Below are 27,973 nucleotides of genomic sequence, written 5' to 3'. Positions count from 1 at the left end.
GTGAATTCATATGGACTTTTCTATAGGCTTCAGGGTGAGATTCATTTTGCTCACTGTGCTAATTCCAGTTGACATTACCCCTGGAATACAGAATTTCTTTTTAAATATTTTATTATTGTGTTAGACATGTGAATTCTTGGGCAGTAGAGTGTACAAAATGCATATTTCTGTTTCCAAATTTTCTTGTTGTCGGGTTGTTTGCTTTTAATCTTTTTTTGGTTATCTTTTTGAGCTTATTATTATTATTATTTTGGGACGTAGCCTCTCTCTGTTACCCATGCTGGAGTGCAGCGGCTCACTGCAACCTGTGCCTTCCAGGTTCAAGCAATTCTCCTGTCTCAGCCTCCCGAGTAGCTGAAACTACAGACATGAGCCACCACGCTCAGCTAATTTTTTGTATTTTTAGTAGAGACGGAGTTTCACCATGTTGATCAGGCTGGTCTCGGACTCCTGAGCTCAGGTGATCTGCCCGCCTCGGCCTCCCAAAGTGCTGGGATTATAGGTGTGAGCCACTGCACCCCACCACTATACTATATTTTATCAACAAAGTATTAAATTGCAGCCTTTTAAAAAATTTGATTTCATACTATTTCATAGTGTTGTTTCTTAGCACCAATTGCTTCTATGATTTGGAGGATTTTTCCTTATGTTATTTAATTCACAAGGTGAAGTGTGAGGCTATTACTAATCCTATTAAGACTCTATTACAAACTTCTTTGCCTTGTTTAAATGATAAAATGACTCCAAGTTATCCAATAAGTTTAAAGTAAAGATTACAAAGGTAACTATTATTGTCAGAAGGGACTAAAATAATTACCCATCTCATATCTTTGTCCCTGCTACACTTCTGTGAAAATTCTCATTGTCAGTAAGATGGAAAAAAGCCAAAAAACTCAATTTTCAATATTTTCAAGACAGCCTTTTACTTTGCCTCTTTTATTAAGATAAAGGTTATTTTCAGCCATAGTCCTGCAAAATGTCATTAGTCATATATATATATATATATATATATATATATATTTTTTTTTTTTTTTTTTTTGAGATGGAGTCTTGCTCTGTCACCCAGGCTGGAGTGCAGTGGCAAGATCTCGGCTCACTGCAAGCTCCGCCTCCCAGGTTCACGCCATTCTCCTGCCTCAGCCTCCTGAGTAGCTGGTACTATAGGCGCCCGCCGCCACGCCCAGCTAATTTTTATATTTTTAGTAGAGATGGGGTTTCACTGTGTTACCTATGACGGTTTCGATCTCCTGACCTCGTGATCTGCCCGCCTCAGCCTCCCAAAGTGCTGGGATTACAGGCGTGGGCCACCGCGCCCGGCCTGTGATTAGTAATTTTAAGAGATGTGACTGCTTCCTTTAAATTTTATGCTCATTGAGATTAAGAAGAGGAGAAAACCACTAGCCCATATTGTCAAGGGTTTCAAGCGTAACTGTCTAGAACACCATAAAGGGTTATAATTAATTTGGGGTTTCAAATACATTCACAGTACAAACCTCTGTCCAGAACATGTAGTATGTTCATTATATGAGGAAACCCAGTTGGAGGTGGGACAACAGCTTTCATTCTCCTGTCTGAACCCTGAACTAGATCCCCAGTTCTCTAACACAACTCTGGGAGAAAGGAGGGATCCCTCAACACAATTGAACTGCCCACCAGCTCTGTAGGATGGGAAGTTTGAAACAGAACTTTACGGAGGTTTAGGGCATGGCTCTTTATATTTTAGCAACGTCTGGATTACCTGGAAGGCTTCTAATACACAGATTGTTGGCCCCCATCCCCAGAGTTTTTGACATAGAAGGTCTGGGGTGGGGCCCAAAGAGTTTGCATCTCTCATAAGCCCCAGGTAATGCTGTTGCTGCTGATCTGGGGCCACATTTTGAGAATACTGGCTTAGAAGAATTGTAAAGAAGTGGTACATCTCCCAAACCTGGATCTGTTCACCTGCTCTAGTAATGGTGGGGACACACTGTGGAGAGCTTTGAATGCCATATTCAGGAGATTCCTGTAAGAGACTCAACAATGGCAATTTTACACAATTCCTGGGACTCTTCTTATCCCCTCATAAAATTTAAATTAGATATCACCTATGAAATACATCTGTGATATTCAGCCCTAGCTGGTTTTCAAATCTATACAGTTCAGATATCCTCTGTAGTCAGGGCCCTGTCCCATCTCTTATAGGGCCTGGTCTAATCCTCTTTCCTCTCCCTACCACGTCCCAGTTCCCATCACCGTTAACAGATAACTGCCTCTGACTCCACCGAAGAAATGGGGGACCTTCTCTTCTTTCCTCCTTCCCCCTCCACTTCCATGTAGCTAAACCTACCTGTAAGCCTTTTTTTAGTCTCACCAATATTCTGCCTCTTCTCCCTATCCTAAACCTGACATGGTCACTTGAAATCATCTTCCTCTGGTTTTTTCTTTTAATTTAATTTTTATTCCAATAGCTTTTAGAGTACAAGTCGCTTTTTGTTACATGGATGAATTATATAGTGGTGAATTCTGTTCCTCCATTTTTTAAACCATACACCTTCCATTGGCTCCTCTTCAGGCTGCAAACACACTCAGGTCTCTCAGAGAGTATAATAATAAAATCCTTTCTTGGCCTGGCTTTCCCTGCTAGTCGCCTCTCTATCTCCTTATGTTCACTGCCTCATGTCTGAAAGACTAGTCTATATTTTCTGTGTCGACTGTCTTCCCTTTTCACTCCACAACCACTCACAATCTGTCTCTAGTGCTCCACTAAAATTGTTCTCACTGAGGTCCACGTGACCCTCTTCTTGCCTTGCCATCTGTATATTTCTTGATATCTCTGGTGTTTAACAGCCTTTATCACATTCTTTAACGAGCATCCTGTTCTCACGCCTCAGCACCTGAAGCATTACCAGCTCCAAGATTGCATTCATAGCCTCTTCAATGCATGTTCTATTATACTTTTCACCTTTGGAATAAACGACTGATCACTGTCATATCTATATTTCTAACTCATCCTTTGCCCCTGAGCCTCAGTATTGCTGTCAACTGAATATTTGTGTCCCTGCAAAATTCCTATGTTGAAATTTGATCCCCACTGTGATAGTATTAAAAGGTGGGAACTTCAGGAGATGATTAGGTCATGAGGGCTCCACCCTCATGAACGGGATTAGTATCCTTATAAAGAGGCTTGAAGGAGCCTGTTTGCCCCTTCTTCCATGTGAGGATGCAAGAAGAAAGCACCATCTATGAGGCAGCGAGCACTCACCAGACACCAAATCTACTGGCACCTTGATCTTGGACATACCAGCCTCCAGAACTGTGAGCAATAATTACTGTTGTTTATAAGTTACCCACTCTAAGGTGTTTTGTTATAGAACCCTGAATGGACTAAGACAAGCATCTTCAATTACCTTGTGGGAATTTCCAGACACCTCAGTCTAAGCATGCCCAGACCGCTGATTTCCTACCTCTAACCCAAGCCCACTCCTCCCCTCATATGTCCTGTCTCAGTCACTGGCACCACCATTCTTCACTCAGATGCTAACGGCAGAAATATCAGAATCATCACTGACTCCCCTCTCAGATCAGGGCTGCTGGTCACTGCACCTGATTGATTTTATTTCTCAGACTGGTGTTCCCCTCTACAAGCTCACTGCCTAAATTCTGGCTCTCACCTGGTTGACCAAACTAGACTTACAACTGGCTTCTTGTCTCCAGGCTTAACACAATGGTATGGAAAAGAACACAGTCTTTGGGGTCACTCAAATCTGAATTTGAATCCCAGTTTCCCCAGTTATTCACTAAGCACATCAGGCAAGTTATTTAAGCTCTCTTGTGCCTATTTCCTCTTACATAAAATGCGATACTAATATCTACTCACAGGTTTATTGTGAGCATTTAATGAACTAATGTATTTCAAATATTTAGCACAATGCCTAGTACACAGTGTGACCTCGATAAATGTTGATCTTGGCTCCCCATACAAATTCATCTTCCATAGTATTCCAAAGCGAACTCATTAAAATCAAATTTTGATTAATTCCCTTCTAAAATGACTTGCCATTACCTAGAAAATAAAAATAAATCAACACAATCAAGTATAATCCTATCTTTCCAGCCTCATTCCCTAAATGGATCCCAACCTTCCAGTCATTTGGATGAAAATGGCTGCTTGGACATTTGTTGACTCAGCTGCCTGGAATGCAGCCTGGTTCTCTGTTTGCCAGGTAAACCACTCCAACAAAGTTTCTGCTTCAATGTGGTCTTCCCTGACAGTGGTTAATGATGAAACTTGGTGTGGCAGGGGGTGCTGTGGGAGTAAAGGGAGGGCAATGTAATGTGTTTTAATTCCCTCTCCCTTCATGCTAACTTCATTGTGCTGGAATATGCAACGATTAGCATCCTCTTCTGAATCCTTGGCCCCTTTTATTCCATCTCCCCTTCCCATTCCCAGTGGGATCTCAGAGCATTTTCTAGAAATCTCTATTAGCACTTATTTCACCTGAACAAATCACTCACTGCACTCTCCTTTCCTGATGTTTCTACAACTCCCCTGCCTCACATCTCTTATTCCATGATACATGCCTTTGCCTCCATCCTCAGCCTTCTCATGGGAAGCTACCTCTCCTGCCTGCCTCAATGGAATCCTGACTCTGCCCTAACCTCACCACCTCTTCTGCCATCTCCTCAGGTAGAAGCTGTTCATTATCCTGTATTCTATCTCAAGAGAGTGAGAGGGTCAGCTTCTCACTTGCTCTCCAGGACTATTTTACCGCTCCTTAGTCCTCCAGTAAAAAGTCCTATTTCTTTTAAGCTCAGGCCATCTGGCTGTATCATTCTCTACCTCTTTTGATCTCTCCTCCTAATTCACTGAGGACTTTGGTACTGTGATCACTGTTTCCTTTTCCATCCCAGTCTAGCTATTTTCTGGCCCTCTCTAAAGCCCACAGCACACCAGCACCTTGGCCTTTTGTTTCCGTGACCTCCTCATTTGCAGTGAATTCCACCCTCACTAGACTTCAGCTATACACATGACCACATCCTTGACTTTTTAAAAAAATCACTTGGAACTATTTCTGTTGTGAAATGCTAAATCAAAACATCCCACATTCTAACAGTAATCTCTTATGTTACTAATTCTCTTATTCAATTACTTCCTTCATCCTTGTTCTTTGATCTTATAGGGGCATCCAATCCCTTGCTCCCTTTACTTTCTCCTGTCTGTTTTTATTTCCTTTCTGCTCCAGCCTAACATCCTTAGCCTATAACATCAGACACTTTCTTGTCCATATCTCCCAATTCCTTGCTCTATTTTCCCTCCATCACACTGTGGTAAGGCTCCTGCCCCATATCCATCTAAGTCCCCTCATTCATGCCCATATTTCCACTCCTACCCTTTCTTGGAGGAAATCGGTCCTGAAGATTGAAGCTGCTAAAACATTCTGGTTTCTGACCATAACTGGACCCACCACACTGACCAGAGTCCATCTTTCATTCCCCAATCAGCTCTTCCTATTCTCCTCTGTGATCAGCTGAAATCTGCTCCCTTCAATAGCTCCCTTCTACTCAGCAGAGTATTTAAACCCCCTACAGCGTTAAGAAAATAGCGATCACAGGAGAGTTTGCTCTGCCTTCCTTCACTAAATCTACACACAGACACACACATGATCCCATCCTTACCTGCTCTTCTGTTACAACAGAAGAGATGTTGCTGCTCAGATTTAAAATTCACTTCCCTGCCCATGCTATGAATTCATTCACGGCAACCTTTTCATGGCCCTTTCTCTACCTTACACGTACAGATTTTCTACTCCCCTTCACTGGCTCTTCCACAGCAGCAACATCCTTGAGCTCTCTATAATCTCAAGAAAAAAAAAAAAGGAAAGAAAACATCTTGATTTTAATGCTTTCTTGCTTTCCACTCATTCTTTAATGCATTGTAATTTTTGTCCCACCCTCAACAAACTCCAAAGACACTGCTTTTGCCATGGACACTAGTGGCTTCTGAGTTGCTAAATACAATGGACGTATTCCTGTCCTGATATTTCTTCTCTGAAGTATTTGCCATTATTACTAATTCCTTTTTCTGTCTTTTAAAGGTTCTTTATTAGAGAAAATTTTAAACATATTCAGAGATAGAGAGACTAATATCAATCATCCAGCTTCAATAATTAGCAATCATGACCAATGTTAGTCACCTACATTCACAAGCTCTCCCATTCCCAACTGCTTATTTTGAAGCAAATCACTAATATCATATAATTTCTTCTGTATTTCGATATGCATCCCTAAACGGTAATGCCATTTCAAGTGATCATAACAATTATTGGCTGGGCACGGTGGCTTATGCCTGTAATCCCAGAACTTTGGGAGGCCGAGGCGGGCGGATCATGAAGTCAGGAGTTCGAGACCAGCCTGACCAACATGGTGAAATTCCATCTCTACTAAAAATACAAAAATTAGCCAGTTGTGGTGGCAGGCACCTGTAATCCCAGCTACTTGGGAGGCTAAGGCAGGAGAATTGCTTGAACCAGAAGGTGGAGGTTGCAGTGAGCCGAGATGGCGCCACTGCACTCCAGTGTGGTCAACAGAGAGAGACTCCATTTCAAAAAAAAAAAAAAAATTACTAAAAATAGTACTTCATAAATATCATCAAATATACAGTTAGTATTTGCATTTCCCTGGTAGTCTTTTAAAGTTTTTCACCTGGTGCTTGTTTGAATCATGATCTATGTAAGATCCATATTTTAAGATCCACTGAAATGTCCCAAGTTTTGTTTTGTTCTGTTTTTTTAATACATTGTTTCCGCTTCCAATTTGCCCTTGAGGAAAAAGTTTTGGTTTTGTTGCAGAAACTAAATCAGTTGTCCTGTAGATATGCCAGCAGTTTGGGTTTGGCTGATTGCATCCCTGTGGTGTTATTTAATGTTTTGCATCTGTATCTTCTAAATTCAGAGATCTGGAGGATTGATAAGATTCAGATTCAACTTTGGGTGTCAGCCTACTTCAAAGGTGGTATTGTGTATTTCCATAATTATGAAAAAGGTTGTTTCTATTTTTACAATATTGTCAGCAATAATCATTGCCTAGATTATGGTATTTGCAAAATGGTGATTTTCAAATTCTTTTCTTCCTTCCTTCCTTCCTTCCCCTCCCTCCCTCCCTTCCTTCCTTCCTTCCTTCCTTCTTTCCTTCCTTCCTCCCTTCCTTCCTTTTCTTCCTTCCTTCCTTTCTTGAGATGGAGTCTTGCTCTGTCACCAGGTTGGAGTGCAGTGGCACGATCTCGGTTCAATACAACCTCCGACTCCTTGGTTCAAGTGATTCTCCTGCCTCAGCCTCCCAAGCCTCCCTAGTGGCTGAGATTATAGACACACCTCACCATGCCCAGCTAACTTTTGTATTTTTAGTAGAGACAAGTATTCACTATGTTGGGCAGGATGGTCTCAATCTCCTCCCAAAGTGCTGGGGTTACAGGTGTGAGCCACAGTGCCCGGCCCATTTTTTATTCCTATATTAGCTGAAATGTTGTAAAGAAAATGTCCCCTCATCAATGATTTAGTAACCCTGAAACACAATTCATATAGAAAAGACAGACTAAATGTGTGATTCTTTCATTTACTCACTGGTGAGTTTGTTTACCTAGTATTCTCCATAGGTGGCCAATGAGGTTTTCTATTTGTTTGTTTTCTTCAGTATTGTTACAAACTCATGAATCTATTACTCTTATCAATGTTGTCAGGGCCAAAAGAAGCTTACTCAACCTGGCTTCCAAGTCCTTTGACAAAAACTTTGTAGTGTTTGGTAGCATTTTTGCTTGTTATAATAAAATAATCTCAGTTTATTTTATACATTTCCTGCTCCACACCTACAATCAGTAATTTCTTCTGGGATCCCTGGTTTCCTTGAGTGGAACTTGTATTTGGGGAGCACATCCTGGGCATCAGGAAGGTCACTGCTACTGAACTGGTCACTGTTCCTAGATCTTTTTGTGGTCAGAGCAGTGAATATGTATTCTTTTATATTGAAAGATAATACATGCCATGAGTTCTTATACTTCCCACTCAGATTCAGGATTACTACAGAATTGTTACTTAACTGCATGAGTCTGTATCTCCTTCCAACCAAGCTGATAATCTCAGTTCTCAATGACACCAACATAGTAATTTAACTTATGTTATCATACAAATACAAAGGTCTCAGGATAACAGTAGAAATGTGACAACCAGCAATATGAGTACTAGAAGTAGTTTAGATCTTTTTTATTTATTTTTTTGGTAGTTTAAAAAAATCGTTAAAATATAACCCGGTTAGGAATGTATACCAAACATATAGCGTTTTAAAGTCACTTCAAATCATTCTTTAATGAATTTTGCTACCCATTTGAACCACATTAAGGTTGATTCATGTTACTTTAAATTTTTTAGGAATCAATTTTTAAATTTATTTCATTTTCTTTTATAACTATGTAAAATATTTACATGGTTCCAAAATCAAATGTAAAAACAAGGTATATTCAAATAAGCTAGCTATTATTTTTTTCTTTTAGCTTCCCGTCTTCCTATAAGTAACTTTTGTGTTTATCCTTTCAACTTCTAAGTATATATTAATATAATTATAAACAATGATAATATACAATATACTATTTGCACTTCTCTCCACTTTGCTTTACTCATTTAAAAACGTATCTTAGGGACCACTCCATAATAGTACATAGAAGTTTTCTTCATTTTTTCTTATACCTCAATAATATTACTCCCTTGGGCAGAGGTACCGTACTTTTGATTCACCCAGCACTCTATTGATAGATATTTTTGAGTTGTATTCATTTTTTTGTATTCATTTATTCAAGTAATCTTTCAATGAATGTCCTTCTGCATATGTCTTCTTTCTTATTTTTGCAGTATATCTTTGGCATAGATTCCTAGAAGTGGAAATTGTTCTGTTAAAACATGTATTATTTTTAGATACTGCTAAATCCTCTTCCATAGTGTTGAGCCATTTTGCATTTCCAATGGCAATGTATGAGAATAGCTGGTTTATTTCGGCCTCATCACAGAGTGTGTTGCAAAACTTAGATTTTTGTCAATCTGATAGTTGAAAATATGTTTCTCAACTTGGTTTTAATTTTAATTTCTCTTATAAATAAGGTTGTTATCTTTTCATATAGTTAAGAGCAAATTCTGTCCTCTTGACATGGTTTTTTCCATTAATACCCATGAAGCCGCAAAGAAAATTCTAATTTGTCTTCTATTTCCTGGGTTCCTTTTTAATCTTCCTTTTCTAGTTCAGTTTCTCCTGTTTATTTCCTAAGTATTGCTCTCCCTCCAGATTGCATGTTAGTGTTTCTTTTAAAATCCACTCCTGGGCCAGGTGTGTGGCTCATGCCTGTAATCCCAGCACTTTGGGAGGCCAAGGCGAGCACATCATTTGAGGTCAGGAGTTTGAGACCAGCCCAGCCAACATGGCGAAACCCCATCTCAACTAAAAACACAAAAATTAGCCAGGCGTGGTGATGTGTGCTGTGGAATCCCAGCTACTATGGAGGTTGAGGCAGGAGAAACACTTGAACCTGGGAGGCAGAGGCTGCAGTGAGCCAAGATAGTGCCACTGCACTCCAGCCTGGGTAACAGAGTGAGACCGTGTAAAAAAAAAAATACACTCACTTGCAAAGATCACTGCTATTCTAGTGCATACAGGCTGCTGGGAGGTCTCTCTCTTCTTCTGACTCACATATCAAACTCACAAACAAATCTCCTAATGGAGATCTTGAAATGAGATCTTGAATGCCCCTCCTGGGCACCTTTAGCTCAGCATATGCAAAGCTCTTCGTCAGCATGTTCTTCCCCTGCTGTTCTCCAGTGCAGTGAATGCTACAACTCACCAGCTGCTCAGGTCATAAACCTAGGTTATCTGCTGATGACTCCATCTCCTACCTTCCTTCTATCAAATCTATCACCAATTTCTGTGACTTTTATCTCTTAAATGGCCCTCAAATTCATTTATTTCTCTCCATCTCAGACTACTGGTTTAAGTCAATGTTATTTCTTTCCTAGATTACTGCGCCTTCCTTCCAAGTGGTCTCTGCTTTTCTTCTTGCTCTCAAGCATGGACAGAATTACCTTTTATTTTATTTTATTTTGAGATGGAGTCTGGCTCTGTTGCCCAGGCTGGAATGCAGTGGCCCAATCTCAGCTCACTGCAACATCTGCCTCCCAGGTTCAAGCGATTTTCCTGCCTCAGCCTCCAGAGTAGCTGGGACTACGGACATGTGCCACCATACATGGCTAATTTTTGTATTTTTAGTAGAAATGGGGCTTCACCATATTGGCCAGGCTGGTCTCAAATTCCTGACCTCAAGCGATCCACCCACCTCAGCCTCCCAAAATGCTGGGATTACAGATGTGAGCCACTGCTCCCGGCCAGAATTACCTTTTAAAACATAACATAGGGTCATTTACCAGCTTAAAAACCTCCAACAGCTCAAAATAAAAATAAACAACCAACCAACAAATCAAACAAAAAAAGAACCCAAGTCCCAAATCATATATTTCCACAGGTACTTATGTAAGTAAGTAGATACCACCAAGCTCTAGAACATAGACATGAAACTGGTAAAAGTTTGCCTGTGGGAAGGGGACTGAGGTGCAGGCAGTGAAGGGGATGTTGTGGATGGGGCTGGGGTTGGTAGAGGAGGACTGCAGCTTTATCATTATTTGAATTGTTTGAATTTTTTATAATTAGAATGTTTTCAAGTATTACCTATATGTTTAAAAATAAGTGAAATGGGCCGGGTGCGGTGGCTCACGCTTGTAATCCCAGCACTTTGGGAGGCCGAGGAGGGCGGGTCACAAGGTCAGGAGATCGAGACCACAGTGAAACCCTGTCTCTACTAAAAATACAAAAAAATTAGCCCGGTGTGGCGGTGGACGCCTGTAGTCCCAGCTACTCGCGAGGATGAGGCAGGAGAATGGCGTGAACCCGGGAGGCGAAGCTTGTAGTGAACCAAGATCGGGCCACTGCACCTCAGCCTGGGCGACAGAGTGAGACTCTGTCTCAAAAAAAATAAATAAATAAAAATGAAAATAAATAAATAAAAATAAAAATAAAAATAAATAAGTAAAATGGACTAGCTCTGGGGCAGACTGGCCTCACCAGAAGGTATATGAATTCCCAGTGCCAGGTTGCCTGGAAGAGGCTTTAGGGACAACTGTTTCCAGGGAATGAAAAACCATCTTCAGCCCTTATAATATATCTGAGAAGTTCAGTCAAGATATTCTTACCTTTGTGGTCCACAGTTTGACAGTCCAGTCAAATGATGATGTGACAAACAGGTGAGAAAAGTCGATTGGACCCACTGCCATGTGGCAGTTAATTCCTGTCACTGGCCCTTGGTGACCTTCAAAGACCTCACCAATACCTGCTTTGCTGTAGGAAAAGCACACAGGAGCAGAATTCCAGTGACCTCTGAAAAGCAGTGATTGGTTAAAAAACAAAACAAAACAAAAAACCCCTCAACTCTGCATGATTACTTCTCCATAATTTAGAACAACCACACACCATCAAAATGAAATCATTTTTACAATCAGTTATCCTGAAAGAAATTGTTTGCAAATATGTTACCCTAGTTTTGATTATTTAAAAACAATGTGGGGCAATGTAATCTTTTTAAAATACAGAATTTAATATCAACATTTATTATTTAATTCCTTTTGTGGAATTCCTCAAAGCCTATCATTGTTGATGCAGTTATTTTAATGGAAACAAATACACTTAAGATTATTTTATTCTTGAGATAGCATTTTGCACATGGTCTGCTTTATCTCCTTTTGGAGAGCCTACTGACTATAAAACTCCATCTATCCTTGAAGAAACAATCATTTTTTTTTTGAGAAAATTTCTTTAATTAAGTTAACATAGTTACAAATGTAACACTTTGTGGAAACCTTTGTCACCACAAAATAATGCACATAATTTAAATATAATATGGAGAAAATAATGTTTTCTCTTTACTGAAAACAGAAGAGAGATTTACAAATCCTTTGTAAATTCCATATGGGCAGGTATCTTTTCTTTCTTGTTGCCAAGTGTCTGGCATATAGTAAGTGCTCAAGATATTTGTTGAATAAGCTAGCTAATAAAAACAGACAAACTTATGTCTCAGTCCTTTTTTAAGAGAGAAGCACATTTGAGAAATAATGATAGACATTTAAAAAATGACACACCGACAAATATTGCTTATTTAACAAGCTGGTATTATTTGCAGTCCTCTATTATCACTTAGTATTCTGCATGCAATCATATACAATTAGGAAGAAGTGAGAAAACATACCAAAAATGCTGTATTTAAAATATTCATGTGCACAAGGTTATAAATATGACAAATATGTAGGAATTGTAGAATCCTAATATTATGTCACTAAGAATAAAAATGAGTTCAGTTATTAAAACATTTGGGCCTCTGGAGCACCAATAAATGTCAATGTGCTTAGCAAAATTTGGAATCATGAGCAAAGTGCGGCAGCGTATGTTCCATGTAACAGGCACTCAAAAATTATGCCCAGTGAAACTGCTAACTGCAGTTCCACACATGATCATTTAAATTTGTTCTAATGAACCTGAGGAACTGATCTTTGAAGTGGCCCCTGGTGAGACTCCACTTGCTCTTAACAGCATCCTGAAAGGGTTTATAGGGTGCAAAATGAGGACCTTGTTTAATTTATGGAAGTGGATTTGCACCTTCTCTATGTTAGGTGAAAAATAGCAATCCCCTGCTTCTCCCCCATAGACCTATATGACCCATTTAGAATGACTACAAAGCCAATGCCTGCTATGTTACAATTTTACTAAGGTCTGTATTTTATATTTCAGATGGATGGACCAATGTAAAAGCAAAATTAAGCTTGTAAAAAGATTTGTGGTGTGTGCCACAGGGACCCTTCTTTTGAACCAAAGTACATATTCTGATAGTGCTTAAAAAGTACAATAGCCACAGAACAAGAATGTTCATCATGTAAAATGTTATTCCCTTTACATGGAAATTATCAATGAATGTATTCTATAGCCTTTGCAGATAATTAAGAACCTAGGTAAAACCATGGGTTAAGTCAACTGAACCTATGCCCTGTTGACTCTAATACACATATAGATAAAGCTGTGACTCCAGGTATGGCCTATTATACTCTCTATGTCTCTAGTGCCACTTAAGACATTCTACTCATGCTCCAGATGTTTGTGTATTTATCTTTCCCACTGTCATCAGTTTTTTTGAAGAGAGAAACCAGGCTTACATGACGTCTGCAGGCCTTGTAGCACCTAACAATGCACTTTGCTCAAAGTAGGCATACAACAAATATATTTATAAATGAATAATTTTATCAAATTTTTTTATGCTTTGATAAAGCTTTAATGTGTGGTTCTAGCCTGCTTTTATGAAGGAGGATCATTGGGAATGGACCGTGAGGCATATCTTCCTAAGTCATGTTTGAATCATGTGAGGGGGCGAATACTGCTTGTTTCTATGTGCAGAACAGCAGGGACATCACAGCTTGTATAGTTTGAGTGGAAAAAGTCACACAGCTGAGCCATGGATGCTTGTTATTTCTACAGATCACAGAAACACAGGGATATGAGCTTGGAACAATTTGTGGTTCTTCATTAAATCTTAATAGCCTGGGATGAGTGCAAGAGATGAAAAAAAAAACATAAATGGAATAAGAACTACTAAATTAAAACAGAAATTAAGCACCGGTGTGAACTAGTGACCCTTTCAAAAGATGTGAGGTCAACTGTTAAGCTTTGCATGCAATTTTACAATCTAGTCCAAGCTATTGGATTCCACTTTATACTGACAACTCTCTCTTCCAGGGGCATTGTGAATCTCTCAGTTAAGGTAGAGTTCTTATCTATCACCTGGGAACTGCATGGTGATTTGTGTGACTCACTCTGTTCTGACCCCTCTGACTGGGTTGAAGGGTTTTAAGGCACTTCTCTCGATTGTATGGATTATATTATATATCATTTCTTTATCCCCAGTATATATTATTAGCTCCTCACTTACTATGTCCTAGCTACTGTGCAGGAAATCAAAGATGAAATGGAAATAATGTAGTAAGAGAAAAATGGCAGATGAATGAATAAACTAAAATATGATTAATGCTATTGTAGAAGCATTAAAAAACCATGAAATTGTCAACTTGACAGCCTATAGTCCTATCTCACTTATTCTACTTTAATTTTCTCCATAGCACTTATCATCCTAAACTATATATTTATTTGATTATTAGTAGTTTACCCTCAACTAGAATATGAACTCTAGGTCTGTCTTGTTCTTTAATGTATCCTTTTGATGGTGCCTGGCACATGGTAGGTTCTTAGTAAATATTCCTTGGAAGAGTGAATGAATAAAAGAAATGAAAATTTTATGGGACTTAAAAGTGGGAGTGGTTTTCTTTGCCCAAGAGTCAGGAAAGGTTTCACATGGAATGATCTCTGTGCTGACTCTTGAATGATGAGGAGGAATTAACCAGGCCAAGAAGGGAGAAATGCTAGACCTGGTAAAAGAAGTTGAGTATACAAACTCAATGAGGCAAGGAGGGATAAGAAATATTTGGGGATTGTTATCTCTGATGGGCACATGTCTAGACCCTGAAGGTATGCGGAGATGCTGGGAAGGTGCAAGTGGTCTGTTATGATATGCTCAGAAGCTTCAGCTGTTTTCCTCAAGGCAGTGTGAACCACCACAGACTTATGAATAGCTAATGACCAGAGCAGATGTAGCTCTTTAAGATAATGAAGACTTGAAGTTGTGCTTTCCATTTTTTCAGAGATGTTTTCTCATAATGTAAGGTGGTTAAAATCCAGAATGTGATAACAGACTTTCGGAAATGAAGAACATGTCATCAGTAAGGAAACAGAAAATCACCTTCCATGACGACAAGCCGTGTAGACTGTACCTTCCTCGCTGCCAACCACGAAGTTATTGACATCTCCTGTTGGGAAAGCCATTCCGGTAACAGCGACAGACTTGGACTTATTGTACACCAGCTCCATGCTCTCCTACCAAAACATGGTGTGGTTACATTTCCATCTGTCAACTCCTTGCCATGCCAAAGATAGCACGGAAAAATCATTTGGCTAAATCATCTGTTTGCTTTTCACACAGCGTTACAAAAGACCCCGGCTGTGCCAGAAACCATGCTTTACCGCCCCTGACATTCATGCTTCTGTGGATCTCTGGTTTCAGGCCGGCTGGATTTCATCAGCATGTGCTGCTGCTTCTTAAGTCAGGCAGAGATGACAGGTGAGAATTTTGAAACTAATGGTGCAGAAACTAAAGATAATACTGTAATGGTTACACTTGTCAGCTCCAGGCTTTAATAAAACACACAATACCCTTGTATTTACAAACATTTTCAAAATCAATTGTTCGTGAGAATACACATGTATTAATATCAGATGTACTAAGCACATTTGTCAAAGCAGGAGTATGTGTCCTCCATGGACTAAAACCAGAAAGTTGTCACTCAGGTCATAAAAACCAGATTTCAACAGGGACTAGATTTCATGCAGGGCAGCTATTGGGTGAATAGGCTATAAGCCTGAAAAGAACAATATTTAAATATGTATTTAAAATAGCAAATGGAAGTCTTTCTTTTATATAATATGATTTTTAATTGAGAATTAAAGATTCCTAATCTTAAAAGATATACTGCTGAATTAAGTTTAATGACAGAAAAGAATAATCAATTATAACTAATATCCCTGAGTATTTCTGGCTATTTACATCAAATAGCCTATTTTGGGTGTGTGTGAAATAATTTTTAAAAAAATCATTCCAAGGTATCATATCATTATAGTTGCTTGAGAGTTTACTCTTTCTTGTGCAAATGAATGATCATTTTGGCCAAGGAGTCCATTAAATTGAAAGCGCAAGCTAACAGTCTAAGCAGCACAGACAAATTCTGATCCTGTGACGTGTTCAAAGTTTGTGATATCCATGCATAGGGAGCATACCAGCAACTGGGATAAGGGAGAGGATGCTGTGACTATGTCATACGGAAAACTGGATCATCCAGTGACCTGCTTCACCACTAAAATTAGCAACAAGGAGGAAAAGTCCCTTTACCCACTTGGGAAAGAGGAAAACCAGGACAACTGTTAGATGCCCCTATTCCTCCCTGCCATCCATGGAAACCATGTCATGAAATCCTCCATCTTTGTAGAGACACAGGAGTCTGTGAGCATGCTAAAACTAATACAAATGGACTTAGAACCAACATACGACCGGTTTTAACCTAAACAAATACGTGTAATGAGCAAAATGGGCAATTAAAAATTCCTAAATAGAGGGTTTGCTCTTATGTATGTTTATAATCTCCAGGCTTTTCAAACAAAACATTGCTGAGAATTTTAAGACAAAGCCATAAAATACTAATCCCTCCAGGCCTCTATAATGTTAAAGATCAGCAAAAATAGAGGAACTTCAATTGTAAGCCGCTTATTAGCACTCTCTCTTTTTTCTTCCTAAAATTAATTTTTAAAACTTAGTATTCTTTACATCTGTATTTTGTGGAAACTTAAAGGAGGTTGGTTCTTCACAGTTTCCATATTTCCTTTTGTACATGTGTATGTGTGTGTGTATAATAAAACAATTATTATTTTTTGAAGAGACAGTCTCACTCTGTCACCCAGACTGGAGTGCAGTGGTGTGATAATAGTTCACTGCAACCTCAAACTCCTGGGCTCAAGCAATCCTCCTGCCTGACCCTCCCAAGGAACTTGGACTACAGACATATGCTACCACACCCAGCTAATTTTTGAAGTTTTGGTAGAAAAACTAAAGTTGTGTTGCCTAGGCTGGTCTTGAACTCCTAGGCTCAAATGATTCTCCCACCTTGGCCTCCCAAAGTGCTGGGATTACAAGTGTGAAGCACCGTGCCCTGTCTCCTTATGTACATTTTGAAACTTTAACTTCTTCTAAAATTGTGTGACAGACATTCTAGGGTTTTTATCCTGGGAAAGAATACGGGAATGTTAACATTGAGAATTATCTCCTAGATATCGTTTTGCAGTTTTCTTCATGTTTCCTTACATTTTGGTCAAAGGCTACAATGACTTCTTCTCTGTTGTTTTTGGCTGCAGGATAGTGAATACTGTTTTTTCACACAAAGAAATATGGAAAAGTGTGTGTGTATGTGTTCATGTGCGTATGCGTATGTCTTGTGTGTTTGTCTACATATGCATATCTTGCAAGTTACATTTAGTCGCCTCCCTTTGACAGCTTCTCCCACTTCTATTCCTTTCTTTGGTTCCCATTGTTGCAATCAGTATTGGTTTGCAGACTTGGGAACTTTTTCATTTTTGACTTCTCATTTACTGAGCAAGGAATGACAGGAGCCATACTAACAAATATTCCAGAGGGGAAAACAGATGGTTTGATAAATTCTTCATAGACACAGGCTGTTGTCTAGGCTATGGATACAAGCAAGGGCTTGGATTTCTGTTTTGCTGGGTTACCTTCCCTCCAATGCAAGTACCCATAAGGGATTGCTCTGCTGAGCTCCAACCTCGTTTGCATCTATTCAACAATGCTGTAGGGTAAGTACAATTCATACCACAGGTAACTTCCATAATTACTATGATTTAGAATGGATTATTTCATTTTCACTTGAAACTGACCTAAGGATTAATGTATTACAATAATTACATGATTTGTGGTAAAGGAAATGGGTTTTGGCTTCAAGAGAAGATTGCTGAAAGCAAGTCCTAGTCTTTCAAGTGCATCCATTGGTTTTAGCTCCTCTAGGATGTGAGGGTTTGGCTTTTAGGAACTATGTTCCATTAAGTAGGTATCTCTTTTAACCAGGATGGTGTTATGTGTAGGGAAAAACAAACCCACCTGTGGAGTTGAGAGCATGTCCAGGCTCCAGGAACACATTTTGCCATCAGTGGAGACAGTGATGAGGTTATGAGCATTCTGGGTCCCAACAACATTTACACAGTACACGGGATGCTGCAAAAACACAAACAAAGAAGATCAGACACAGATCCAAGAGGAAATGCTTACATTTGAATGTCAAACACATTACTCTAAAACAAGGATTAAAGAGTGACATAATCCTACTATAATACAAGCATCAGGTCATTTGCTGCTTTTCATTTGAACCTGATTTCTTTTTAAAAGCTCTGCAGCAACACATAATAGTGGAAATACTTACAAAGCTTCACCTTGTTCAGTCAGAATGCAATGCAGTGGAACAGAAGGAAGCTAGAACAAATGAGGTTTGATGGGGCAGAGGCAATGCAGGGAAGTGAATTTGGATTACTGAATTTGGATTACTTGAACAAGTCTCCACTGCATAGTTTGGCTTCTAAGCTCAACAAGAGTGATGGAAGAAGACAGTCTTCAAAAGGGTAGAACTACTGACTTTTGGAAGGAATATATGTTACTAAATCTGGAGTTTAATGCTTTATAGTCACAATGCCAAACACGTGTTAACATTCTTTATACAAAGTGGTTAATATTCATACCATTTTAATCTGGGGAAGAGATACTGGTGGTGAGATTATTGGCACAGTGTACCTAGTGAGATAAAATTAGCTTCTTTTATGTTACTACAAAATCTAGGATAATAATATATTTATTTTTCAAAATACCATTTGCAGTAGTATAGAGGCTTAGATTTGGCCAGGGCATTGAGAAAGGTCATGTATACATCCCGGGAAGCATACACAAGATGCTATAACCCTCTGTCATACTCTTGTGGGTTATCCCACTCTGCAGAATTCTAAACGGTAGGGTAAAATCATTTGCAGCTGTGTATTAGACACTAAATGGAAGGTTACCATGAGCAGAACCTACAGCAATGTGGGTTAGATTTCAGGCAGTTCAGCCATCAGTGGCCAAACCACACTTACTTGGTGCTTCTTTGCGTAAATAGCTGACAGTATAAGTCTTACCCTTGATGAGTTACTGTCCATAATACCTAGCCACAACTACAATGAAACAATATTTAATATTGGAAAGTTGATATTGTGTCAAGGATGGTTCCCAAACTATTATTATCATATAAACTGCTGGTCAGAAGGAGTGGTAATAATCATCTAATGTAGCTACTCATCTGCCTCAACCAAGAGGTCGTTCAAAGTCTGCTTAAACACCTTCCTTAAAGGGCAGCCAATTATCGCAGTATCCTGGGGGAATTTTTTCCTCCACTAATGGGGATAAAGAAAGTTCAGGAGATACTTTCATTGCAGTGCCCTCTGAGACCAAACTAATCAAGTCAAAACAGTACAACTTTTTGAATATTTATAGATAGTTGTTCCCTATTACTCCTCTCCCTGCCAAATCTTTTCTTACCCAGACTATCGCTAGTTCCTTCATCTGTTCCTTGGGTACCTGGTTTTCAAAACCTTCCCTATCCTGGTGAATCTCTTTTGAAAATGCTGTATTTTGTCTGAGTTCCTCTTCCAGTGAGGTTCTGAGAATCAAACAGAACTGTCTACCTATAATCTGACCAGCAGAATATAGAAATCTGGGTAGCACTGAATTATCACTTTTCATGTGATAAAAAATAAGCCTGCATTTAATGCATGCTAAGATTACATCTGCTTTTTTGACAATTATATCACCTATTTCCCCTATGTCGATGGACAGTCAGCTAAGTCCCTATGTCTTTCACACCATGTCCCTACTGAAACTTCCAAATGAATCAGCCTTAGTGGATCTGCACAGTGGTAAGTACAGCAGAGACCTGAAGCTAAATGTTATCCCAATCAATTCTCTAAGTATCAGGGGGGCTGATTGGTTGTGGGATTGTAGGCAATGCTCTTTCCCAAGTCTCTGGTGCATGTAGAGCCTGAGGCAGCGTATTATCAAGCCCGGAGCCACACAGCACGCTAACCTCTGTGTGGAAATCCAATGGAAGATTGGATGTAACAAATTTTCACCTGAAAATGGTATAGACTTAGTAAAACTGAAGAATGGGAAGGCAGGGTCCAAATACTGTTATGAACCTGAAATCCATCTTGCTTTTCAACAAGAGTCCAGTGGGGCGTCTTTGATAACAACTGAGCATCAACACAAATCATTAAACACTAACAGATTAAGACTCAGAAAGGTCCAGCAGAGAAAGAAAGCAAGTATAGAAGAATAATAGAGCTAGGTGCCTGGAGAAAGAGTGTGTGTGGCAGTCCCTCCCAGGCTTTAATCAGCAGTACTGGCCTGTGCTTCCATGAGTAATAAAACTCAGTTTAAAAGAAAAAAGAGGTGTAATGAAACCAAAACAGAAGCAGACACTGGGGCATGCTTACACACACACACACACACACACACACACACACACACACACACACACAACTCTATCATTAAGGAAGAGAAAAGCTACAATACACCTAATTTTTCCAGTATAGATGCCAGATTGTTTTTATTTATTTTGGAAATAAACTTACTGTGTGCCTGAAGGATTTTGTTTTACTTATGATTTCCTGTTGTCCCATATGCATATGTGTGGTGGGTGTGAAAGGAAATTAGTGAGTAATCTGTGGTGGGCCTCTTTTTCCTTTTTGATCCTGGTACCAATCAGCCAGCCAATAGTGAAAGTTGAAAGACAGTCACAAAATTAACTGCTCACTTTTAGCTATAGATTAGAAAAAACAAACAAACAAACAAACAAAAAACCCCAAAATAACAACAACAACAACAAAAACACACAGCAAAAGAGAAAGGTGGACAAGTTTTGTTTCTTTTTTTTTCTTACTTTCTTTTTTTTATTAGAGGAAATCTCCCTCTGTCACCCAGCCTGCAGTGCAGTGGTACAATCCTGGCTCACTGCCACCTCTGCCTCCCGGTTTCAAGCGATTCTTATACCTCAGCCTCCCAAGAAGCTGGGATTACAGGCGTGCACCACCACACCCAGCTACTTTTTGTATTTTTAGTAGAGACAGTGTTTCTCCACGTTGGCCAGACAGATCTCGAACCCCTGGCCTCAAATCTCGGCCTCCCCTGGCTTACTTTATTTTCTAATGGAAGTAACATCAGTAAGTTTGATAATAATAGTATTTTAGTTGTGATGATCACACTCTAAGTTACTTGCAAAAGAAATGTTAATTCTTTGGAAGAGTTCCTGGGTTTGAATTTTCCCCAAAACCTTACTGCTAAATGTTTTAACATTTGGATTTACAACTTCGGAAATTTCAGAAGGTACGTTCAGAAACACACCAGCCATCCAAACAGGGCCAAGACATGGTTTCACAGTACTTTGCCAAACACCTGCATCAAGCCCACCTTCTCCTGGGCCACAATTTTCTGTTATTAGTTGGGGGAAATGGGGTAGGCAAGAGCAATTTCCCAAGATTCCCAAGAACTAGTTTCACATGCATGTGTCTTTGACCCCAGTCAATCAGAATTGGGGCTGACTTGGTATTTGTCATTTCCCATTGATAATCTTACAAGAGTGGGAGAATTTTCCTCCTCATGGACTTAGCTAAACAGCTGGCAGTCCTTTTTCATGCCAGAGTGCTTTTGAGGCCAGCATATGAAACAAATGCGGCAAACGCATTAAGGAAATTGAAAACAAGAGTAGAGCTGTATCCTTGGGCATAATTTGGGCATTTCAGAGAAAGAACATCAGTTACCCTGAGTGTCAAGGTAGCAAGGATTGATGGAGACACGCCTGTCTTCTCATTCCTCTGAACAATTGCTGTACACACCTGTCATTCTCTTAAAGGAAATGACAGAGTAGTTGTCTTATGAACACTTATACTGAACCTCTTCTACTAAATTATGGGTAATGGTTTTGAGATGTTGACTTTTAACCCTAAGGATTATATTGTCACTGTAGACTTTATGTTGAGACTTACACTACACATTCCAGAATTTAAAGTCAAAGTACTCTCTCAAATCACAAATGGAAAAGGCCTGTTGGCAAAAGTCCCGTATATCATCCCTTGACGTGAAATCCTTACTCTTCAGGATCTATTTGAAAATACATGTTTCCACCTTATAATGTAAATGCATAGGGTTTCTTTGTGAAAACAATTCCACAGATGCCTCGTCCAAGGTTTCTCTTCACTGGTGGCCTTTGGGAGAGCCAAGGAGATCCTCCCTACATCCTAGCACATGTAGGTTATTAAGAGACATACCTAAAGCCAGTGATTCCTTCATGTATTTTTTACTCAATTTTTAGTTGGTCAGGATTCAATCATAATAAAGTAGATCCTCCCAACTTGGCATTACTGAAAACATCCATACTTTTTGAGTAGAGTTATTTTCTCTTTCAGGGCCTGGTGGCTCACAGGGATATGGCAAAAATTTGCATTACCGTGTGTGCAGCAGCTGATAAGGGTGTCCGCTGCACTGGAGTCCTTCGATGACTGCGATTGTCCCAGAGAACAATCTGGCCCGAGTAAGTCCCACCAACCACCAAGTTAGGATGGAAACGGGCAAAGCAGACTGACATCACAGAGGACTGTCAGGGAAAAGGAGAGAGAGAAAGAGATGCACTGTGAAATGGTTGTAGACGGCTTATTTCTTCCTGAAAACAGTTCATCACATAAACTCAATACATCCTGGAAAACAAAAAGCAATTTAAAGCTGGGACTGTAAAAGTGCATAGTTACTAAGAAATTTTGTACATAGGCACGGGACTTTCTTGGAGAGGCTGACCAATGGTTACTCCTTGCAATCTGAAATTTGAAGTCCTGTCCATTTTATCAAATAGGCATAAAACCTATCTTAAGTACATCATTGTTTTGTGGTCTGTAAAGCTTGCTTTATGGACATTTCTCATTTGTCACATAAAATCGCAACAGAACTAATATTAATTCTCCACTAAAGCCTTTACGAAGCAATTTTTTACTTTGAGAGCATGGCCACATCAAATTACACAATTTGCAGTGTTGGTAAAGGCAGAGTCATTCTAGCTTCAAGGGCTTTAAGATGAGGTCGTCTTTTTGTTTTTGCCTTAATGTAGACTTCCAGGAAGTATACTGACCTCAGACTGATCCAACCGACTCCTCCCAAAATTCCCTCAACTCCCATGGGCATTCTTCCTGACCTTAATTCTGCCCACTGCAGAAAATTCTTAATGTTATTCCTTGCCTATTTTAACAAACAACCAGAAATGGATTTCAGTCCAGTCCAGCTCTGCCCTGGTCTGTCATAGTCTGTCACAAATGTGGTTTCTGAAGCCCCACAAAAGACTACTGGGCACTACATTTTGTAGGAAATTACTTAGCTGACATAGAACCATAATGCACTTAAAGTCAGACAAGTTACTGTTCCACATCTACTAAGTCCATTTTTATTCCTACAGTACTTTTCATATTTGCATTTATAAGCTAAAGTAATTGTTTTTAGTCAATACATTTCATGCCTTAATTAAATTAAATGAAGTCACTGAGAACTTACCATGTGTAAAGAAGGCACTGTACCAGGGATGGTAGAAATAAAAGGGTAGTCATTGCCCTCAGCAAATTTGTGCTCTGGGAAAGGGAACTAAAAAACATGGACACAGATGAACAGATGGGCTACCAGTCCATACGGTGCCTTTGTGGAAAATAGAAAAAGGTATCCTCTGCAGAAACACAGTCATATGGGCAGGTGCACGCCTTGGCAAATGGAGAGTAAGATGGATTTTCATCCCTACGTGTCCCTTCGGCTTGACGTTCTTGTGCAGAGCACAACTTGCACGCCCAAGTAGCAGCCCTGAATGTGATACATGCTATGACTAAATTGTAGGAGCATGTGGAGTGTGTGTGTGTGTCTCTGTGTGTGAGGGGGATAGATGGAAGGAGAAGATTTGTTTTAGTTAGGGAGGGGGAGAGGAGGCTGGAAACGGTGAGATGGTTGGAAAGACCTCATGGAAGAGGATGAATCACACCTTGAAGTATACATGGAACATTCAAAGACTGGAGAGAAGCAACTGGCATTCCTGAAGGATAGGATAATGAAGGAAAAGGACTAGAGGCAGCAAAATGAGACTTGTGAGCAGCTCATAGTCTTTTTTGACTGGAAAGGGACTTGCATGGAAGAATCAGATAGTAAGAAGTGTGGCTAAGAGATTGCCTGGGCTAGACAGCAGAAAGCTTTGAATGAGATTATTTGGAATTTTTTCTGTGGACAATGGTGAGAAATCACAACTTTTGGAGCAAATGAGTGAGAGGATCCAAGGTCATAACTGATACACCAGCAAAGTAGTAACAAAACAAACCCAAACAAAAACCTAAGACCTCTTTTTGACTAGTAAACTAAACATCTATTAAAATAAAACAGAACAAGACAAAAAACAAGAAACCAAACCCAGATCTCCTATCAGCCTAAGGCTTCCTAGTTAGAAACAGCCTCAGATACTCTGAGGGAGAATAAAGAATGTAGACTATTTTTCAATGTCATGTTTCCCTACTTTGAATGATTTTCAGTTTCAATTCCTTGAACATGATTCAATGGAGAACATGCTCATGCCCCAATCTGGTTTTCATAAAGTTCAAGAATAACTCTCAATAATGATACTGAATTAAAGAAAAAGAAAATAATGCTAGTCAGCTTCTTGTTTTACACATCCCACAGAAATGATTCTTAGCTTTCAATTGATGAAATTCTTATGTTGCTGGAGCTACGTTGGAAACTTTTTTTTAAAGCTTCAGAAAGATATAAAATTATCCAGGTGGTATCAACAATTGAATTTACCAAAGCTCAAATCAATATGGATAAAGGAATGTCATTCAATTTTTGAAATGCAGAATTCAACCACTTGATTGCTTCTGTGTTTCAGCTAAATCCCAGCAAATATCCCTCCCCAGCTTGTACTGTTTGTTGAGACTAAACCAGAGGAAAACCAGCAGTGGAGGTATTTCTATAAAACTGAAACACATAGTTGGCAATCAACTAGAACCCAACCCCATAGGGTGACAACTCCAAAACCTACTTGTCCATTCATTAATTTGGTCATTCTTCATTCATTCATTCATCCAACACTCACCACCAACAAAGGACTACTAAACCATTTCAAAAAATTTTAAATGTCACAAAAGCCCCCTATCTCAAATTCAGTTTTATTTAAATTTGATAAAAAGTGAAGTTAATGCTAAAAAAAAGTAACACCAGCTTGCAGCACCAGAGTTCTGCCTCCAGAGTCTACTTTGTTTTGCTGAAAACCTATTTTTACAATATATCCATGAGGAAAAAGAGTAGACTTTTCTTTTTTAATTTTCTATTTGGAAGATGAGGTATAGTTATGTTCATCAATTTCACTTATATCTTAAGCTCAACACATTAATTATAATATATGTTATATGTATTACATGACATATATGTTAAAATATATACGGATATGTTTACATATCTATTCTGTGTTCAACACAGGTATCCAGGGTACACCACACTACACACCATCATTCAGGTAAAAACACTGGGGTAGTAAGATCTCAATGACCTAGATGTAAACTTGAGAATTCAGTCATTTCACAAGATGTCTTTACATACCCTGATGTTTGATGTAATGGTGGCCAACATTTGGATGAGTGAGTTAATTTTTTATTTTTCATCCAAAAGTTTCCTTTTGTTATTCTATCAGAATATATGTGTATAGATATTTGTATAGTCTTAACTGCAGTTTGGACAATGAGAGCTCCTCTTTTAATTTGGAAAGTCTACATCAACAATCCTCAGAGTAAAAGATCTCAGAAATCTTTTACTGTTGCAACCCACTGCTGTTACCACAGTTACCTATGTAGTCATTGCTGTTGCTGCTAATTGTCATAGAATTTACTGACTGTCAGTAAAAAGAGCACATGATATCATCCTGTCAACTACCTTTATTTGGTTAAAAGTAAAAAAGCATTTCAGAAAAATTGGTTGACGCTACTAAAACATGTGGGGCTTTTTGTCCTACATTTTTAACAGTATGTTTTTCTGGAGATAAAATCTAAAAAATCATCATTCGTAACACCATTGTTCTTTTTCAAAATTTCATTACTTCCCTATGCAGTTGAAATTTTGTATTAAGTTATTCAGTGTTATAATAAAGCATTATTAAACTAAGACTAACAAAATGCAGACAAACAAAATTAACTGAAAACAAGAAGTTTCCTAGCCTTGTTATTCTATAAGAATATATATGTGTATAGATATTTTTATAGTCTTAACTATTTCCTATTCTATTTTATTCCTTAAAATGTTAATGCCTTAGAATTACTTTGAAAAATAATGTATGGCCTTTAAAAATTCAAATCAAGCTGGGTGCAGAGGCTCACACCTATCATCTCAGAACTTTGGGAGGTCAAGGTAGGAGGATTGCTTGAGCCTAGGAGTTCGAGACCAGCATGGGCAACATGGCGAAATCCCACCTCTATAAAATACTTATAAAAGAAAAATCAATCAAGTAGTTTACGTGAGTGGAAAATAATTTTAAAGTTGGTGAGGATTTTTCGATAATGTTAACTAATCAGAGTAATCTTTCCTGACGCTACAGTTGAACTCTATTTTCACAAGGCTATTGATTTCATTGATGTGGCCATATTGTTGGTCAAATCAGGGGCTCAGAAATATGATGAGGTCATATGTAACAAGCTTAATGAAAAGCTGGAAAGACTGACTGTAAATATTCCAACACATATAACAGAAAGACAGTGTTACATCAGGAACCACAATTTCTAAGAGGGCAAGCATCACATTTTAATTATTTGCACAATACGTTCCTCCCAAGTTCAGACAAGCAAAGTTTTGAGACTATATTTTGCAGACCAAGCCATCTCTATTGACAGTTTCCAAAGTTTTTAGCAGATGCCTTAGACCAAAGGCTCCTGGGAAAAGGGTATTTTTTTTTTTTTTTTTTTTTTTCTGTCACCTAGGCTGGAGTGCAGTGGCCAGATCTCAGCTCACTGCAAGCTCCGCCTCCCGAGTTTATGCCATTCTCCTGCCTCAGCCTCCCAAGTAGCTGGGACTACAGGCACTTGCCACCTTGCCCGGCTAGCTTTTTGTATTTTTTTTTTTTTTTTAGTAGAGACGGAGTTTCACTGTGTTAGCCAGGATGGTCTCGATCTCCTGCCCGTCTCGGCCTCCCAAAGTGCTGGGATTACAGGCTTGACTCACCGCGCCTGGCCAAGGGTTTGTTTTTTAATCCTGAGCAGATGGCCCAGTTACTGGCCACCCCTGCAAAGACAGACCACCTCCTTATCCATATAGCCACATGTTCACTTGCACATGAGCTGACCCACTAAACAGAGTTCCACCTCTTCATCATCTATTTAAAGAGAAGTCAGTTTATTTTACACCATTCACAGGGAATTCCACAGAGATGAGGGTGAGATTCAGCTTGGAATGTCTCCCTTCACTCACTGCACACCATCACTACATTCAATTCAAGTTAGCCCAGACCTGTCTTTAAGTGGCTGTGGAGGCTGTTTTCTATTTTGTAGAGCTAATCCAGGCCAGCTTAGAGATGGTACTTCCCCTTAACCACAGACCCAGATGCCCAGGGTGAACAACCTTTGGTCATTCCTGGCTGGGAAGCTTACCTTCTAGGCTCCCATTTGATCTGGTTGCCTCTGACCTTCTGTGTGTGGCACTCTGCCCACTCCACAGCCATTATGCCTGGGTGGGAGAAATAGGGGTTCTGCTTTCAAAAAGCATCTCCTATTTCAAGTACCATCTCTTCTGGGGAGAGGCTGGTCCTCAGGGAGGGACTGGTCATATTGTTGCCATATGCTGTTTAATGGTGGCTGATGTTTTATTTGCCTAAAAACAAATGCTTCACTGTCTGAGGGCTTTGAGGCAGACAGATCAGATGCTTCTAGCTACTAGTGAACTAGTATGTATTTCTGCCAGTACCTAAAAAACCCACAAAGATATTTCTTTCGTTAATGGAAAAGTGTATTTGGAGAAGACTGATGTTGAAAACCCCTCCTATAGGCAACCATGTAGCACCAGGCATTTGGCAACATGGAAGGTGTGAAGCTGGTCAAGATGACATGAGTCATGGGTCAGGCACTTAACTTTAAT

The 27,973-nt window shown here is 39.3% G+C and overlaps 1 protein-coding gene across 6 annotated transcripts in view; it reads right to left on the bottom strand.

Moving 5' to 3' along the window:
- Nucleotides 1–27,973, bottom strand: part of DYNC1I1 (dynein, cytoplasmic 1, intermediate chain 1) — a 338,857-nt gene that overhangs the window by 61,222 nt on the left and 249,662 nt on the right. For all 6 annotated transcript variants that reach the window (XM_011955110.1, XM_011955104.1, XM_011955108.1 and 3 more), the window contains 4 exons: nt 22,296–22,442; nt 17,873–17,986; nt 14,897–15,030; nt 11,256–11,400 (listed from right to left, as the gene is read on the bottom strand). In XM_011955110.1, coding sequence (XP_011810500.1) covers nt 11,256–11,400; nt 14,897–15,030; nt 17,873–17,986; nt 22,296–22,442 — 540 coding nt within the window. The remainder of the gene's footprint in view (nt 1–11,255; nt 11,401–14,896; nt 15,031–17,872; nt 17,987–22,295; nt 22,443–27,973) is intronic.

Source organism: Colobus angolensis, unplaced genomic scaffold (assembly GCF_000951035.1).
Source record: "Colobus angolensis palliatus isolate OR3802 unplaced genomic scaffold, Cang.pa_1.0 Scaffold394, whole genome shotgun sequence".
NCBI classification, from domain to species: domain Eukaryota; kingdom Metazoa; phylum Chordata; class Mammalia; order Primates; family Cercopithecidae; genus Colobus; species Colobus angolensis.
This window is presented reverse-complemented; position numbering and strand designations above follow the sequence as displayed.